Source organism: Grammomys surdaster, unplaced genomic scaffold, assembly GCF_004785775.1.
Source record: "Grammomys surdaster isolate TR1022 unplaced genomic scaffold, NIH_TR_1.0 126109, whole genome shotgun sequence".
NCBI classification, from domain to species: domain Eukaryota; kingdom Metazoa; phylum Chordata; class Mammalia; order Rodentia; family Muridae; genus Grammomys; species Grammomys surdaster.
The window spans coordinates 288,990-306,759 of NW_021620917.1; the positions used below are offsets into that span (position 1 = coordinate 288,990).

At 46.4% G+C, this 17,770-nt stretch overlaps 1 protein-coding gene across 2 annotated transcripts; it reads right to left on the reverse strand.

Annotated features, from left to right (window-relative positions):
• Window positions 1–788: 788 nt before the first annotated feature.
• Window positions 789–16,492, reverse strand: Zkscan5 (zinc finger with KRAB and SCAN domains 5). Of its 2 annotated transcripts, none has more exons than XM_028756042.1 (6): window positions 15,348–16,492; window positions 11,479–11,611; window positions 9,533–9,615; window positions 8,757–8,892; window positions 3,528–4,133; window positions 789–2,438 (listed from the first exon to the last, which is right to left on the reverse strand). In XM_028756042.1, exons 1-6 carry the CDS (start codon window positions 15,762–15,764, stop codon window positions 1,333–1,335), a joined length of 2,481 nt encoding a protein of 826 aa, XP_028611875.1. In that variant the 5' UTR covers window positions 15,765–16,492; the 3' UTR covers window positions 789–1,332. The 2 variants fall into 2 exon arrangements, with proteins under 2 accessions (XP_028611875.1, XP_028611876.1); XM_028756043.1 differs by having other exon boundaries at window positions 2,294–2,438; window positions 3,691–4,133.
• Between the last annotated feature and the right edge of the window lie 1,278 nt (window positions 16,493–17,770).

The window sequence follows — 17,770 nt, forward strand, 5'->3', positions numbered from 1 at the left end:
CGTGTAGCACAAACTTCACATCAATGTTGAGTTCAGATCCTCAGAACAGCCTTTTAAAATGTCAGCTGCAGTAGCACAAGTAGTTATAATCCCAGCATACTCCTGCTTGGAGGTAGGAGACAGGAACAGAAGAATGGTAGGACTCTTTAGAGCCAGCTAGCCTAGCACATACAGCAGTGGAAAACAAGCAAGACAAACAAGGTAGAAGGCGAGGACCTCCATCTGAGGTTGTCCTCTGACCTCCATACACCCACACTGGAATGTGCTTGCGCAGATCCCACTTGAAGACAAAGGGCCTTTGGCTTGATCTCCAGCAGGGTTTTGGAGCTCAGACAGCAGCCGTTTGCCCGTGGGGCAAATGAATCAGACTTCACGTCAGTCACTGGCCAGAGGCATACAGGGGAGAAGTCCTGGGTGAGGCAGCTGCAGACTGGACCTCAGCAGAGTGCTTAGTAGGTAATATGGTGTGGAGCTTGGGAAAGGGGATGGGGCTAGCAATATAGCTCAGTTGGTATTCTAAACCACAGGAAGCTGGGCATGGTGGGACATTCTCTCCTGCTATTCAGCTCCTATGGGTTGAACTCAAGCTGTCAAGACTTGGTGGCCAGCACTTTTACCCACTGTGGAGCCCTCTCATTGACCCTCAAGGACTAAGTGACTTATTTGTCTGTAGAATTGAACTGAAAAGAATTCTGTGCTTCCCGAAGAAGCTGTAGACTGACAGTGTCAGCAAGAACACACCCCCTCCATCCTCCAAACCCAATTTTACCAAAGAGAGAAACCTCAACTCAGTGTCTTTTCAAAAGGTTTAATACTCAGGATGGGAACAATGGCTGGAGTACTATAGTGGTTAGGACAGTCGTTTCCAGAGATGTACCAAGATAGGCATCACGCAGAAGCATTCCTTTCGAGGCATGACTCTCTGAATAGCTATGCTGTCAAGGTGGAGACTACAAACAAGCTTCTTTCTACTGCACTCATGACTCAGACAGTGCCATGTCAAGACTCTCCTTCATCTACAAGGCCCAGAGGTGTCTGTCTCTCACCCAGGGGTCTCACTATGTAGCTCTGGCTGGCCTGGAACTTGCGATGTAAACCAGCTATTTGCCTGCCTCTGCTTCCCCAGGCGTCCAGGTGAGCACCACACCTTGCCAGAGGTTCTGAGCATAAAGATGCTAACGGAGCACTCAGGGGATGCTCCAGTGTCCCTGAAGGCTAAGCTCTACCTAACAGGGTCTCCCCTCGTCTGTAGCTCTGATTGTTAAGATGGAAACATTCTTGATGTTGTTGCACGGCTGCTCCCCAACACAGATTCCTGCCTGCTGCAGGTGCTTAGGGATCGATCCTCTCGTGGCTTCGCAGATGTTTGAAGAGGCTACAGCTCCAGCTGAAACTCATTCCACACTCTTTGCACTGGAAGGGCTTCTCGCCAGTGTGGATCCTCTGATGCTGACTGAGATGAGACTTCAGACTGAAGCCCCTTCCACACTCACTGCATTGGTGGGATTTCCCACTGGGGCAGCTTTTCTGTTGCTGTTTTATGTGCGGACACTGGCCGGTGCTGTCCCTGCATGCATCGCATTTCTGGGGTTTCTCCGCAGAGTGAGTTCTGTAATGCTGAATGAGGTCAGAACTGAAACTGAAGGCTTTCCCGCAGGAATCGCACTGGTAAGGCTGCTCCTGTAACTCCAGCTTCTTATCTTCGATTACAGTCAGGTTCCAGCTGTAGGCCTCTTCGCAGACACTGTTCTTCTCACTCTTCTGGCCCACGTGGAGCACTTGGTGTTCAAGGAGGCTGACGTACTGGAAGAAGATTTCTCCACACTCGTGGCACTGGTGCGACTTGTCTCTTGAGTGGAGTCGGAGGTGACCGGCGAGATGCGAACGCCTCCCAAAGCCCTTCCCACACTCGTTGCACTTGAAGGGCCTCTCCCTGCTGTGCACACTCTGGTGCTGAACGAGGTGGGACCTCACTCGGAAGGCTTTCCCACATAAATGGCAGGTGTAGGGCTTCTCACCCGTGTGGACTCGGTGATGTTGAGTCAGGTGGACACGCTGGTTGTAGCTTTTCCCACACTCCTCACACCTGAACGGTTTCTCCCCAGTATGGATTCGCCGATGCTGAATGAGGTGTGCGCTCTGGATGAAGCTTTTCCCGCATTCGTTACACTTGTGCGGCCTCTCTCCTGGAGAGGACTTCTTGTGGACATAGCTGAACTCATTGCAGTCTGTCCTCTTTGAAGAGGATTGTCCTAGGGTTTCCTTCATGACAACCCCCTGCTGTCCACCTGTCCCATCCTGGTGGTCACAGCCCTCACTGTGACCTTCAGCCTCACAAGTGTTCCTTTGGACTTCTCCCGATAGTTCCATGTCTGCTTCTGAAAGTCCTGGAATTTGTTTAATGTTTAGTTTAGTGTTCTTACTTCTTCTGTCGCTGCCTAAAAGAGGACCAAACACAAAGTTCATCAGCTCTTTCTCAGGAAAAGAATAAGCTGTCAAAAACCCAACCAAACAAAAAAACCTGATTTAACAGTTAGAACAAAAGGGGACATATGGCCGGGCAGTGGTGGTGCACGCCTTTAATCCCAGCACTGGGGCAGAGGCAGGTAGATTTCTGAGTTCAAGGCCAGCCTGGTCTACAGAGTGAGTTCCAGGACAGCCAGGACTACACAGAGAAACCCTGTCTTGAAAAAAAAAAAAGGGGGGGGGGGAACATATGGATGTACTAACTCCAACAGCAACGGACAGGATGTTAGTACTGAGCAGACAGGATGTTAGTATTGAGCCAATGGACAGAATAAGATAAAAAGTAAAACAGGAAGAGAAAGGGAGGGACTTACTGGGTCAAGAAGAGTGGGCACTGCCTGTAACCCCAAAAGCTATGGGGCCAAAGCAGGAGGATACTGGGTTTGAGGCTAGCCTATACTACATGAGTTCAAAGCCAGCCTGGGCTATACAGAACAAACTGAGTGGGGTGTGGAAGTGGTGGAGAGCCAGGAGTAGTGACTCACTCCTATAGTCCAGTAGTTGGGAACCTGAGACAAGAGGCTTACAAATTGGAGACCAGCCCAGGCTACAAAGCAATCCTAACATTCAGAAGGTGGAGGCAGGAGGATCAAAATTCCAGTGTTAGACTACAGAGTCTAAGGTTAGTCTGGGCTACATGAGATACCTTCTACAAAGAAAAGGAAAAATTAATATTTTAAAATTTAAGAAAATTAAGAATAAAATAAGCTATAATCTTTGTCCATTACCACAACCCATCTGGGTTTTTTGTTGTTGTTTTTAGTTTGCTTTTGTTTGGTTGTTGTTGTTTGAGGCCGGGCTTTGCTATGTAGCTCTGGCTGGCCTACTGCTATGTACATTGGACTAGTTCTGAAGTCACATTCCTCCTCCTGCCCTTGCTTCCAGACAGCTAGAACTACAGGTGAGCACCACCACACCCAGCCCATCTGTTCTTCCTTCCAAGGCTAATAAATGAACATCTGCCTCTAGCCACTCCTGGAATACATGCTCCCTAGACGTACATCTTTGGGATTTCTCTCTGAAGTGGCGCTTCAGGTGCTCGATCAGGTGCGAGTGTCGCCCAAAGCTCTTCCCGCACTCATTACAGCCGTACGGCCTCTCCCGACTGTGGACGCTGTGATGCTGCACCAGATGGGAGCTCACTCGGAAGGCTTTCCCGCACACCTGGCACTTGTAGGGCTTCTCGCCGGTGTGGACTCTCTGGTGCTGAGTGAGGTGCACCCGCTGATTGTAGCTTTTCCCACACTCCCCACATTTAAACGGTTTCTCTCCTGTGTGGATCCTCCGGTGCTGAAGGAAGTTTGAGGCTTGGAGAAAAAACTTCCCGCAGTCACCGCATCTGTGGCCTCGCTCGCCGTTCGATTTCTGCTTCCGGTTGACATCCTGACCTGAGCTCAGAGATCTTTTCTGCCTTGGATTCCCCGAAGTGGGATTCACTTGCCACCTCTGCACCATGTCCTGCACCTGCACCAGGTCACTGACTTCCACAGCCTCTTGACGCTGAACACAGTTCTTTTCTGTGCTTTCTGCAGCCACCCAGTGTGGGTCAGCTGCATCAGAGGTCTGCTGCACCACAAGCTCTAAGTTGCCCTCCTTGGGCTCATAATCTGAAATGAGAGAAGGAAAACAGGCCAATTAGCTAGTGTTCACATCCTAAGCAAGTGACAGAGGAACACATGATAAGTGAGTGAGACCACATATGTGTTAGGAATGCATGACTTTGGAAAATGACGATACCTGAAAGCAAGGCTTTGGGATATAGGGATAGGATGCATGTCAGTGCAGATGGGTGGGGATGTAGCTCAGTTGGTACAGTGTTAGTCAAGCTACGGGAAGCCCCAGGTTCCACCTCCAGTTGTGGTAGGGCACACCTGTAACTCCTACACCTGGAGGTAGAGGCAGAAGGATCAGAAGTACAAGGTCATTCTTGGCTACACAGAGTGTGAGGCCAGCCTGAGATACATGAGACCCTGATGAAAGAAAGTGAGAAAAGGGGGGAGGAAGGGAAGGAAGGAGGAAGGGAGGGCAGCTGGGATGGCAGCTGTGAGACACCATGTCTGTTTATAGAGAGCTGGGGGTGGAGCCCAGGCCTCTGTGTATGGTAAGCAGCACTCTACCAACTAGACTACAGATGCAGCCTTCAAATTATTGACTCACTGTTCAAATTCACTTTCAAATGGGATGAGTATTTTTTTTTTAATTCTAGTCTTCTATGCTGCTATCAGAAATCAGCACACATGAAAATGAGTGGATGTGGCCTTAAGAAGAGACGAGAAGGGAAGGGGGCGGAAACCCCTGAGCATGGTCAATGCTGGGGACTATAGACAAGTTGTAAGGATGGTGGCACAGGCCTGTAATCCCTGCTACTTGACAGGCTAAAGCAGAAGGACCACAAGTCCAGGTCACCCTGGACTGCATAGTGAATTCAAGACTTGCCCGGACAGCTAACTAAGATCCTTTCTCCACATAGAAAGTAAAAGGGGTTGGGCAGTGATGGCGCACGTCTTTACTCCCAGCACTCAGGAGGCTGAAGCAGATAGATCTCTTGAGAGTTTGAGGCTAGCCTGCTCTACATATTGATTTTCAGGCTAGCCAGGGATATATAGAGATCATGTCTCAAAGGAAAAAAAAAAAGTAAAAGGATGGGACAAGCCAGACAGTGGAGGGGCATGCCTTTAATCCCAGCACTTGGGAGGCAGAGGCAGGTGGATTTCTGAGTTTGAGGCCAGCCTGGTTTGCAGAGTGAGTTCCAGGACAGCCAGGGCTATACAGAGAAACCCTGTTTCGAAAAACAAAAAAAAACAAACAAAGAAAAAAAACCCCAAAACAAACAAACAAACAAACAAAAAGATGGGACCAGAGTTGGGGATGTAGTTCACTGTACATTGGCACATACAAGAGCACATACAGATTAACAGAATGCAAAAGGTTCTGATTTCAACCTGAAGGACCACAAAAAAAGAAAATAAAAACATCAGAAATCAAGAGTAGTATAGCTAATAGGCAGAGTAAAAAAGTATGACTTGATTTGAACTCACAACCTTGCCTGTAACCTGAATGGGTACCCAATGCACACATACACCACTCTCTCACACATGCCTCTGATAACTTGTAAGTGCCTCTATAGTAACTGGAATCTATAAGCAACACTGTTAGGTTTAAATTACACAAGTGAGCTGTATAACTCAAAAGAGAGACAATGAAGATATTTGCATTAAATATAATACTTTTAAAAAATGTATGTGCATCTGTGTATCTGTGTATATATGCCTGGCATCGTGCTAGGAACCCACCACAGGTCCACTAGGTGTGAGTACTCTTCACGCTAAGCCATGTTCCCAGCCCAAAATATATGTATAATCAATTCATTTAGATAAGACCATCTCTAAGACCTCAACAAACTAATGAACAGAACACATGCACAAACAAATAGAACAAAACAAAATCCAGGGGCTGGTAAGATGGCCTGGTGGGCAGACACATTGGCTGCCCTGCCTGACAATCTGAGTTTGTTCCCTGGAACCCACATGTTGGAAGGAGAGAACCGACTCCTACAAATTGTCCTCTGACCTACATATGTGTGCTGTGACACATGCATACCATCCCTTGCTCCTTGTTAAGGGGTAGGCTGGTCCAGGACTTTCCCTGAGGCCCTGACGTATGGAGAAAGACCAGTTACTTGCCTAAAGCCAGGGACAGGCTTGTGAAGACCGGTAATGGCCTGGGGCCAGGGCCTTAGGGAGCTGAAGTTTTCTGGATCCTGAGAATTCAACTTCTGCTCCCTTGACTAACTTCCTGCTGACTCTGTCCCATTGTATGGGGACAAAGGTTCTGCTGATTTTGACCTATTTTTCCTCCAGCAAGCTGTAAATAAGATGGTGTATGTCTTAATAAACTTCCCTGAGCCATCATCTTGTGTGAGACCTCCTGATCTCAAGCTTTCCTGTCTCCTTTATTTTCGCATCCTGTGGTCCTCCCCCTGGGGACCCTGTCACTAAAGAATGACCTGTTGATTCAACCCCCAACAAATAAGTAAATGTAAAAGAGGGGTGGGGCTGGTGATATGAAAATGGAAAATGGACAAGGAAAAGGCCACAAAGAACTAATGCCAGGGCTGGAGAGATGGCTCGGAGGTTAAGAGCACTGGCTGCTCTTCCAAAGGTCCTGAGTTCAATTCCCAGCAACCACAAGGTGGCTCACGACCATCTATAATGTGATCTGCTGCCCTCTTCTGGCATGCAGGTGTACATGCAGATAGATCAATCAGACAAAAAAAAAAAAAAGAACTAATGCCAGTGAGATACAGTAATCACCACTGTGCTAAAGAAATACTCGGGGAAGTCTCCTATGTGCTCATGGTTAATCTTCAGTGTCAAGTGGGTTAGATTTAGAATCACTCAGCAAACAAACATCTGGATGTGTAAGGGTACTTCCAGAAGGTTGGACAAAGGAGGGACGATCCGCCTTGAGTGTGTGGCACCATCCCATGGGCTAGGGTCTTGGACTATATAGCTGTATGGTGTGATCAGCTGCCAGGACTTCCTCTCCATGATGGGCTATCTGCTGAAACTGTGAGCCCAAATAAACATTTCTTCCCTCAGGATGCTTCTTTTCGAGGATCTTGTTCCAGAAACGAGAAAAGGAATGGAGACAGGAGTTTTTCATGAGTAAGGATTATTCTATTAAGAAACTTGGGCTGGACAGAGAAATGGCTTGGTGACTAAGAGTATGTACTGCTTGTGCAAAGGACTGGAGTTTGGTTCCTAGCCTCCACATCAGGTGGCTCACAACTGCTTGTAACGGGGGGGGGGGGGGGGGATGAGAGGCCCTCTTCTGGCCCCAGGCATGCATGCTCGTGGTTCATGTACATGCATATAGGCATTCAAACATAAACATATAATTAAAAAAAAAAAAACCTTCCTGCCAAAATTTTGCATCACTGGATATGGTGGTAACTACTTTTAATCACAACACTTTAGGAGTCAGATAAGCCAATCTCTGTCAGTTTGAAGGCGGCGTGATATACATAGTGAGTTCCAGGCCAACCACACAGGGAAACCTTATTTGGAAAACAAAAACAAAACTCACAAAATAACAACAACACCACCAACAAAATTAGCATCTTCTAGATTGTTAAAAAAAAAAAGTTTACTGGGTTTATTAACTCCAGCATTTAGAAGGCTGAAGCAGGAGGATCAGGAATTCAAGGCCACTTGGGTATACATACTAAGACTGTCTCAGAAAAACCAGAAACAGGCAGTAGAAGATAGCTCAGTAGTTAAGAGTATTTGTTGCTCTTACAGAGGGCCTGAGTTGTGAGCACACGGTGACTTACAAATATCTATAGTTCCAGTTCTAGGAGATTTAAAACTCTCTTCTGGCCTCCACAGGCACCCAGCATGCACATGGTGCACGCGTGCACACACACACATGCACACAAGCAAAACACTCACACATATAAAATACAATAATCGCATAGAACAAAAACAGGGCTAGTAATTTGACTCATCAGATAAAGCCACTTGCCTCACAGGCCCAACAGCCTAAGACTGATCCCTGTAACAAACATAAAGGCAGATAAACAAATGGTTCAGAGTTGTCCTTTGCCAGGTGTGATAGCACACACCTTTTAATTCCAGCATTTGGGAGGCAGAAGCAGGTAGATCTCTGTGAGTGTGAAGCCAGCCTGGTCTACAAAGCAAATCCAGACCAACCAGAGCTACTAAGTGAGATCCTGTCTCCAGAAGAAAAAAGCTGACCTTTGACCTCTATACAAAAGCATACAAACACATCACACATATACACAGCAATAAACGAATAAAAAATTTAAAAACTACTTCCCTCATACTAATAGTCTTAATCACGCCCTTATTAAGTTAGAAATATCTGTAAAAAACATGCTGATTTACTTTCAAAGATTATAAGGTAAAGGGAACCAGAAAGATGGCTCAGCAGTTAAGAGCATTGGCCACTCTTTCAGAGGACCCAGGTTTGATTCCCAGCACCCACACGGTGGCTCACAATCATATCCAGTTCCAGAGGATTCAACACTCTCTTCTGGTGCACACACATGAGGACAAGCACTCATACATATAAAACAAAATAAAATAAATTTTCAAACGACTATAAAGTAAAGCTATAGTGATTAAAACATGCATGGGTGAAGGACATGTGATATAAATTCGTAACAAAACTGGTGAGTCCTCCCCATGCAGGTTGAAAATTCTTACCCACAGGAGTGGTGCTCTCACAATCCTCCTTTCTGCCATCTCTACTAAGAGACTTCTGGGACTGGTCCAAATGTCCCCATTCCTCCAGGATGAAGGACACAGCTACATCAGCCACATCTTCAATCTTCACCAACTTCTGAAATGGGAGAGCTCTGCTAAATTCCCACTCCCTGTGTGCAAATGAGGGCAGTCTGCAGGGAGGGCAAAACCTGGGACCACTAAGTCAGAAACCAGGGCAGAGACTGTGTATCCAAAGGGCAGGTATTAAACAGAAAGGATGGGCAGGGGGAATGAACGGAAGGTACCAACTAAGGATAGACCCAGCAGCTAGTTAAATATATCTGCTAAACATGGTGTCACAACCTAGAATCTTCAGGCGAGTGAGTCTCAATGAGGGACTGTTGAGATCAAGTCAGCCTGGAGACAGCCCTGTGAGGAATCTTCTCTTAATTAAGGAAATAGACCAGCCTACTGTGGGCAGTACCATTCCCTAGGTTAGGTTTCTAGATTGAGGAGAGAGAAAGAGCTGAGTGGTCACCCACTTTTTTGTCTTGGGTCTGGATTGTGGGTATAATGTGACAGGTGACCACCTATCTCAAGTTCTCTGACTTCTGTGATTCACTGAGACCTAAAGGGAGCTAAAATAATCCCTTTCTTCCATAAGCTGTGTTCATCAGGATATTCTCACAGTAACCAGTAACAGAACTAGGACGGAAGGGGATGGAGGCTGAGAAGGGGTACAGATTCTCATGGAGGACAGAGGAGTGCTAGCTCACCTGGGGCCCAGCTGAGAGGAGTGAATCTGTCAGCTCCTGGCTGTCCTTCAGGGGAACGGAAGGAACCTGGAGAACAGGAAGGGCTGAGTGTGGAGAAAAGGAATAAATGAGAGTATCTGGTCAGGTTTGCAGTGCCGTCATGCCCTGCCTTTGCCCGAGGAACTGAGGCACCCAAACTAGGTTCACCTTGGCTCTCAGGAGCCTTTCCATTCTGGGCCTGTGCTCTCCTCTCCTTTACATTCTCTCTCTTCCAAAACACCGGACCAGCTGGGCATGGTGGTGCCTCTGCCTCCCAAGTGCTGGGATTAAAGGCGTGTGCCACCACCACCCAGCTCTCAATATAAATATTGTACAATCTCCCCCTGCCTCTTTCTTTCTCTCTCTCTCTGTGTTTGAGACAGAGTCTCATTTTGTAGTTCTATTGTGGCTGTATTGGAATTCACTATGTCAACCAGGTAGGCCTTGAACTCACTGAGATCCTCCTGCCTCCACCTCTGTCTCCTAAGTGCTGGTATTAAAGTGTCTGCACAACCATGCTTGGCTTTAATCCTACTCTTAAAATCATCTTAAGTTGGTTGATAAGAAACCTCAAAAACTAAATTGTGTTCTTTAGACCTTGTCAATAGGCCAGTCCATACTGCTGGGCACAGTGACACATACCTGTGGTACCAGCTACTCGGGAAGCTGAGAACTCCCTACAGTCTTCCTGCCTTTGCTTTCCAAGTGCTGAAAGTATAGATCTGAACTTCCTTTTACTTTCCTCCTCTTCCTCCTTTTCTGTTTTTTCTTTCTTTTTTTTTTTTTTTTGGTTTTTCGAGACAGGGTCTCTCTGTGTAGTCCTGGCTGTCCTGGAACTCACTCTGTAGACCAGGCTGGCCTCGAACTCAGAAATCCACCTGCCTCTGCCTCCCAAGTGCTGGGATTAAAGGCGTGCGCCACCACTGCCCGGCCTTTTCTGTTTTTTCGAGACAGGGTTTCTCTGTATAGCCCGGGCTGTCCTGGAACTCACTCTGTAGACCAGGCTGGCCTCGAACTCAGAAATCCGCCTGCACTTTTAGAAGTAGTGACAGAATTGGCAATTCAAGTCATCATTGGTTAACAGTGAGTTTGAGGCCAGCTATAGACCCTGTCTCCAAACAAACAAACATGGTGTGGGGCTGGAGAGATGACTCAATGGCTAAAGACAACATGCTGTTCTTACAGAGGACCAGGGTTCAGTCCCCAGCACCCACATCAGGCAGCGCACAACCACCTGCAGTCCAATGCCTTTTCTGGTCTGGCTTCTGCAGGTAATGCATGCACACGGTGTACATATACATGCAAAGAAAACATTCATATGTGTGTGTGTGTGTGTATGTATTAATATATATATATATATATATATATATATATATATATATATATATATATAATAAAAATAAATGTTAAAAAAATCTGAAAACCTATAGCCCCTATACTTAGCAACATTATCTTCATCATCATTTTTGCCATACTTCTGCCTTTGGAGGGAGTGCTGGAAATGAAATGGAACTAAGCGTATACTCTATACCACCAAGCTATGTCCTGTCCCTAGGACAGCTTTCTTAGTTTTGCTTTGTTTTGTTTGTGTTTGAGTCAGGGTCTCAAGCAGCCCAGCCTCAAACTTGCTCTGCAGCCAGGACGACCTCGCTGATCCTCCTGCCTCTACCTCTTGTGCTGGGATCGCAGGTGTGCTCCACACCTGGTTATGGGGTACTGGTGATGGAACCCATAGCTTGCATTCGAAGCAGGCACACTGCCAACTGAACCACATTCCCTGTGCCCTTTTCTGGATTTAGAATGAGAGTGTGATATAGTCTCGGTCATCTCAGGGGAGCCCATCCGCCCACACTCCAGGCGCCCTTTGCCCATGTGACCAGAGCCCTAGTCACATTGACTGTTGACTGCAGTGAGTAGATGAGCCTCACCATTTTCCTCCAGAAGATTCTGTGGCTCTTGATCAGACTGGGCCTCCACAGGCAGAAACTGGTGACTGAAGGACTCGTGCGTGGCTCCAGGTGGTACCATCTTCTGAGGAAGAACTTCAGGATTTGTGGCAATCTAACAACCATAACTACAACCAATCAGCAAAATTATAGATGGGGATGGGAAAGAACCCATTAGAGTCTATTAGACTGTCACCTATCCCCTGGCCCAATACTCAACTTGTGTCTATAATGAGCCATTAAGTAGCAGATTAACACGTATGGATTATTTCTACTGAGAAAAGACTTCCATGAGACATATCCACATGCAAATACTTCATTATGAACTCCACGTTAGATGGGAAAGAAACACAGCTACAAGACAGAACAGGCGGGAGCCACTTTAGCCTAAGAGGCTAGGGAAGGAGATCATTCCATAAACACCTAAAAGATGTTAAGAAAGGGTAGGAGACTTGAATCAGTGGTTAAGAGCATTGGCTGCTCTTCCAGAGGTCCAGAGTTAGGTTCCCAGCACCTTCGTGGTAGCTCACAACCATCTGTCACTCCAGTTCCAGGAGATCTGAAGCCTTCTTCTGACCACTGTGGGCCAGGGGCATACATGTGGTATACATACATACATACATACATACATACATACATACATTCAGGCAAAAGACACAATACACATAAAATAAATTAAATCAAAGTTTAAAAATGCCGGGCGGTGGTGGCGCACGCCTTTAATCCCAGCACTCGGGAGGCAGAGGCAGGCGGATTTCTGAGTTCGAGGCCAGCCTGGTCTACAGAGTGAGTTCCAGGACAGCCCGGGCTATACAGAGAAACCCTGTCTCGAAAAACCAAAAAAAAAAAAAAAAAAAAAACAAAGTTTAAAAATAGAAGATGCTAGAGAGATACCTCAGTGGCTAAGAATACTTTTGCAGAGGACCCAAGTTCGGGTCCCAATACCCATATTAGTTGACTCACAACTCTCTGTAACTCCAGCTCTAGGGAACCCAATGCCCTCTTCTAGCTTCTAACCCAGGATCCCTAAGAAGCTGATGGTGGGTAAAGGTTAGTGAAGGGGAGAGATGAACAGGGAAGTTGGAAAGGCCATTATGTGTCCCAGGAAGTCACTGCTGGTCCGACTAAGATTTAGGATACCTTATGTTTCAAATGCCTGTAATTCCAGCATTCAGAAGGCAGAAGCAAGAGGATCGCAGCAAGGTCTGAGCTAAACTGGGTTATACCCTGCCTCAAAAAGTTCATGTTCAGCATGTTACCAACCTCTACCATCCTGCTCTGGGCCCTCAATTCAACCTAGGGTATATATAATTACTGTGCTCCAAGGTGTAGTTTACTCCTAGAAATTCCGGAAAGCATTGAGACTCTGCATTCAGATAAAGTTGCTGCTCTTGCCCTTCCTTTATGTCCTTAGGTTTCAAAACAGCTTACGCCTCAATACTTCTGAGAGCTGCAGAGTTAGCTCGTTGGTTAAGAGTATAGATGGGTCTCCTGGGAGACCCAGCACTCACATCAGGTGGTTCACCTTGGCTCAAGGCTATCTGATCAATTTCTGACATTCACAGGTACCTTACACACAGATTCACAATGTACACATAAACAATTATATTTAAAAAAAAAGAAGAAGAAAGGAAGGAAGGAAGGAAAGAAGAAAGAAGGAAGGAGAGAGAGAGAGAGAAGAAAAGAAGAGGAGAAGAGAAGAGAAGAGAAGAGAAGAGAAGAGAAGAGAAGAGAAGAGAAGAGAAGAGAAGAGAAGAGAAGTTAAGTTAAACATTCTAACCAGGCCTGGTGGCACAAGCCTGTAGTTCCTTGAAGTTGAGGCAGGGGTACAAAACATTCAGCACCAGCCCGGACAATGTAAAGAGACCTTGTTTCAAAATCAAAAGGTAAAAAGAGACTGGGATATGACTTCCTGGTAGAGCACTTGCATATGCTTAGAATCTCCTAGTCTGGGGACTGGAGCTTGGTTTAGTCGTAGAGCATTTGCCTAACATATGTGGGCCTGGGTTCAATCTCCATCCCCTCCCGCAAAGGGGAGGAAATTGGGGAAAACAAGGCATAGTGGCATAACTGTTGCCTCAGTGTTCTGAGGGTAGAGAGGTAGCAAGAAGATCAAGAGTTTGAGGCCAACTTGGGTTACATGAGACTCTGTTTCCAAAAAAAAAAAAAAAAGAAGAAGAAGAAAAGAAAGGAAGAAAGAAAAAGAAGAGAAAACCAAAGAAAGACTGACATAATTCCGTCTGCTAGATGATCCTTCAAGATGGCTGCCGTCTGGCTACAAGTCAGCAGCCACCCTCTCCTGCTACCTGAGGCACAGGGTGAGCTAAAGCAGACCAAGAGTCTAAGGATGGTCTCGAATTCTGAATTATCCCTCACCTGCAGACTGGAAATGAGGAGATCAGGATTTTACACTTAAATATGGGGTTCTGAGGGACAAGTGGAATCCTTAAGCAACCTTCAACACTTGCAAACTCACAGGGTTTTTTTGTTTTGTTTTTAGACAGGGTCCTCCTTCTCAGAATCCTCCTGTCTCAGCTTCCCAAGTGTGAGGATTAAGGGCATGCCCCACCAATTCGAGCTCTAAGTTTCTTTCTTTTTTTTTTTTTTTCTTTTTTGAGCTCTAAGTTTCTAAGGAGAAAACCCTAAAAGGAAAAGTCAGGGGGAAGAAGATTAACCAAACCAAATGTCAAAATTGATTATACCTCAAATAGTTTAAAAGCAGATTCAGAAACAACCCATAGGACCAACAAACTAAAATACAAACATCAGCAACAGATGCCACCAAACAGGCGGAAGTTTCACAAGTGCTAAAGATGGCATTATATGTTTGAGACAGGGTCTCTCTCTATCACTTTGGCTAACCTAGAACTCTCTGTAGACTAGGCTGCCCTCAAACTCATAGAGATCCACCTGCCTTTGCTCGTTAGGATTATAGGTGTGCACCCAAAGATGGCATTTTAATCAGTTAAGGGAAAAACGATTTCCTTAAAGTTAAATGTGCTGTGGCTGGGAGGGATGCGAAGGCTCGTGGGTTAACGTGGACACATGCATACCTGCAGGCAGAACACTTACACGTAGACAATAAAGGCAGCACATCAGAACACATTCGACATGAAGCAGTCTGTCAAAAAGCAAGTTTAAAACAGACTGAGGAAAGGTTTTCATAAACTTCAGTGAAAAAAGGACTTCTAAAGCATGAAACCCAGAAACTAGGAAACAAAGAGTTAACCTGGCTCAACGGTCACTACAACAGATTCCTCGACAACACCCTGGAAAAATAACATGACCATCATAAGGTAGGCACAACACCTGTTGCTTTTAATAGGTAAGAAACACAAGTAGGGGGAGCTGGAGAGGATGGGTCAGAGGTTAAGAGCACTGGCTGCTCTTCCAGAGGACCTGAGTTCAATTCCCAGCAACCACATGGTGACTCAAAACCATCTGTAATGGGATCTGATGCCTTCCTCTGGTGTGCATGAACACAGCTACAGTGTACTCATATAGATGGAATAAAAGGATTTTTAAAAAAGGAAAAAAGAAATACAAGTAGGGAACATGAGCTTAATTTTCAAAACAAAGGGGAGAAGGAAGAAACACATTATTCTTTAAAACTCATTACATGTTGGATACAGTGGCACACGCCTTTCATCCCAGCACTTGGGGGGCAGAAGCAGGTGGATCTCTGTGAGTTCAGGTCTACATAGAGATCTCTGGACTACACAGTGAAATCCAGAACAACCAAGGATACATAGTGAGACTATCTCAAAACAACAGCAAAGCCAGAATATGAATGGGCTGAAGACTGCATGGCAGCTCCTTCCTCAGTGTCCCCGTTTCCTCTTGCAACTCACCTGTTGCCCTCGCTCCTCCAGTTCTCTCTGGATACTCTCTATCACGGCCACAGCTTCTTCTCCGCTCTCCGGGTGATGTTCTCTCACCCAGGCCTGAAACTCTTCAGGCAGGATGGTGAGGAACTGCTCCAGCACCAGCAGCTCCAGGATCTGCTCTTTGGTGTGCAGCTCCGGCCTCAGCCACTCACAGCAGAGAACCCGGAGCTGGCTGAGAGCATCCCGGGGACCTGCTGCCTCATGGTACTTGAAGTGCTTGAAGCGCTGGTAAAAAGTCTCAAGCACTGGCCGAGTCCGGTATCCCTGCATCCAGGAACAGTCCTCTTCTTCCACTTTCACTATGAGAAGGTCTGCTTGCTCTTGCGAAGTCTCAGCGGGAGGCTCTACGTGTATAACTGCCCTGGATTCTGTCATTATCATTCCAACTCAGAGTCTCTAGAGGCTGCCCTTACACTAACCCAGTTCGTTCTCTGCTCTTCTAAAGGGCACTGTTTGCAGTGAACAACCTTACTGGTATGTCGGGAATTATTATTAGCCAAGAGAGGTAGCAACGACGTCATCTATACTAAAGAAAACCACTCAACAAAGTCATTCACTTTAAGATACAGACTACTTATCACTTCAGCCATAAAACTACTAATTGTGACTACGTCCAGATTTAAATAACGCAAAAAAAATGGCCATTAAAAAGTTACATCAGGCCTAAACTTAAAACAGTTTTAAAAATGAAAAAGACCACATCTCATATAAATAACGGGACAAGATTATTCTAGACGGAGTCGTTTCTTCTCTCGATCATACGCCAAACTTAAGTCAGAAAAGGAGTGAAAGCCATTAAAATGGTCATATCTCGTCCTGGCTTTCAAGCCATAAGGGCTTGACAGATAAACGGAAGACTTCATTAGTTCTAGGAGAAGCAAGGTTATACTCAGAAATTTGGACCTGGATTCTTCGTAATAGCTCCTGACCCGGAGATAGAGATCGGCCGGGTCAAGGTTAGGGACAGGACTCCAGTGTGGACACAAGGCCCTACCGTCTCCTTTCCAGTCTCTAAGTCCCGGGGACCCAAAGATCAAACTCTCCACAGCCCAGGCTTGGAAGATGGAGTTCTCACAACCCAAGAGAGAGGTACGTCCGACACTTTCCAACAGTTCACCGCCGGAAGTAACCAAGTGCGAGCTTCAACCATAAACCCCACCCCCAAGAGCGCTTCCGCAGCCTCTCTAGGAATCCCGGAGGTCCTAGCAGCGCAGCAGGAGGGAGGAGCTACTCCTGAGACCGCCCCCTTATAGAGCTGACCAATCAGCCACCTTCAGGCAAGAGGCAACAAGAGCCTTGAGGAAAATACAACGAATCTATTTCTTACCCCCAAAACCGTAGCTTGGGCTTCGCCCCACCCCGGTAGGCAGGGCTTATTAATATGCTGCGGGGGTCAGGGGGGCAGGAGGGGAGGGCAGAAGGCTCTATTGCCAAGCCTTCCGACACGAGTTGATCCCTGGATTTGAGACATCCAAAAGTTATCCTTTGTCTTCCGCAAGTCTCTGTGTAAGCCTCTCCCCCCCAGCCCCCAGGCATTAAGTAGTTTTTGATGTTAAAAGGCATCAAGGAGTCTACCTCTTGAAGGTAGGTGGTTATACCAATTGATCATAATTTTTCCTTTTACTTCTGCACTTGACTAGCTTTTTAAAAACAAAATAAACAAAACAAATGCAGCAGAGGGAACAGGTGCCTGTTTTCGTATCGGCTGGAAAGCTGAAGGATGCGCCCAGAGCATGCAGCCAGGCGGCTGGGGAGAAACTACACTTTGAAGAAGGAGAGTTTTGTTTAAATCCTGCTATCCTAAATTGTAAATCCCATTTTAAGTCATCTACCCCTCTCTTGTGGTGTTTTCATTCATTTTCCAAGTCTTCGCATACTGGCAGTACCAGAAAGCCTGTTGTCACTCTCAGGGGCACACCAAAACAGACTACTAGGGAATTGCAACCCCTGCATACGGTTGAAGACCTAGTTACAGAGCTAAGGTCAAGACACTGGGGGCAGTGGGGAGGGGGTCTCACAAATCCAAGATTGAAGCAAGCTTGGGACTGGCTAGCTGGCCTTCTCACCCTAAATCACAACCATGGTTCTCAATCTTCAGTAACTCTAGTTCTAGAGTATCTGATGCCCTCTTTCTGGCCTCTGTGTGAACTGCATACACACACACACACACACACACACACACACCCTTCCCGCACAACTTAGGTCTGGGTGGCCTGGAACTCATGTAGTCCAGGCTTCCCTAGGATAGATCCACCTGCCTCTACCTTCCGATTTCTGAAATTAAAGGTGTGTGCCACTACTCGCCACTTCAAATTTTTTTGTTTTTCGAGGCAGGGTTTCTGTGTTCGTGCTCTCTAGACCAGGCTGACCTCGAACTGAGAGATTCA

Bases quoted from the DNA above. Each gene is read 5' to 3' on its own strand.
- Zkscan5 (XM_028756042.1), bottom strand. From the start codon at position 15,764: ATGATAATGACAGAATCCAGGGCAGTTATACACGTAGAGCCTCCCGCT. The intron at 8,893-9,532 runs GTGAGCTAGCAC...CTCCCATTTCAG, and splicing joins TCCTCTCAGCTGGGCCCCAG to AAGTTGGTGAAGATTGAAGA. The intron at 4,134-8,756 runs GTAAGAATTTTC...CTCTCATTTCAG, and splicing joins TGAGAGCACCACTCCTGTGG to ATTATGAGCCCAAGGAGGGC.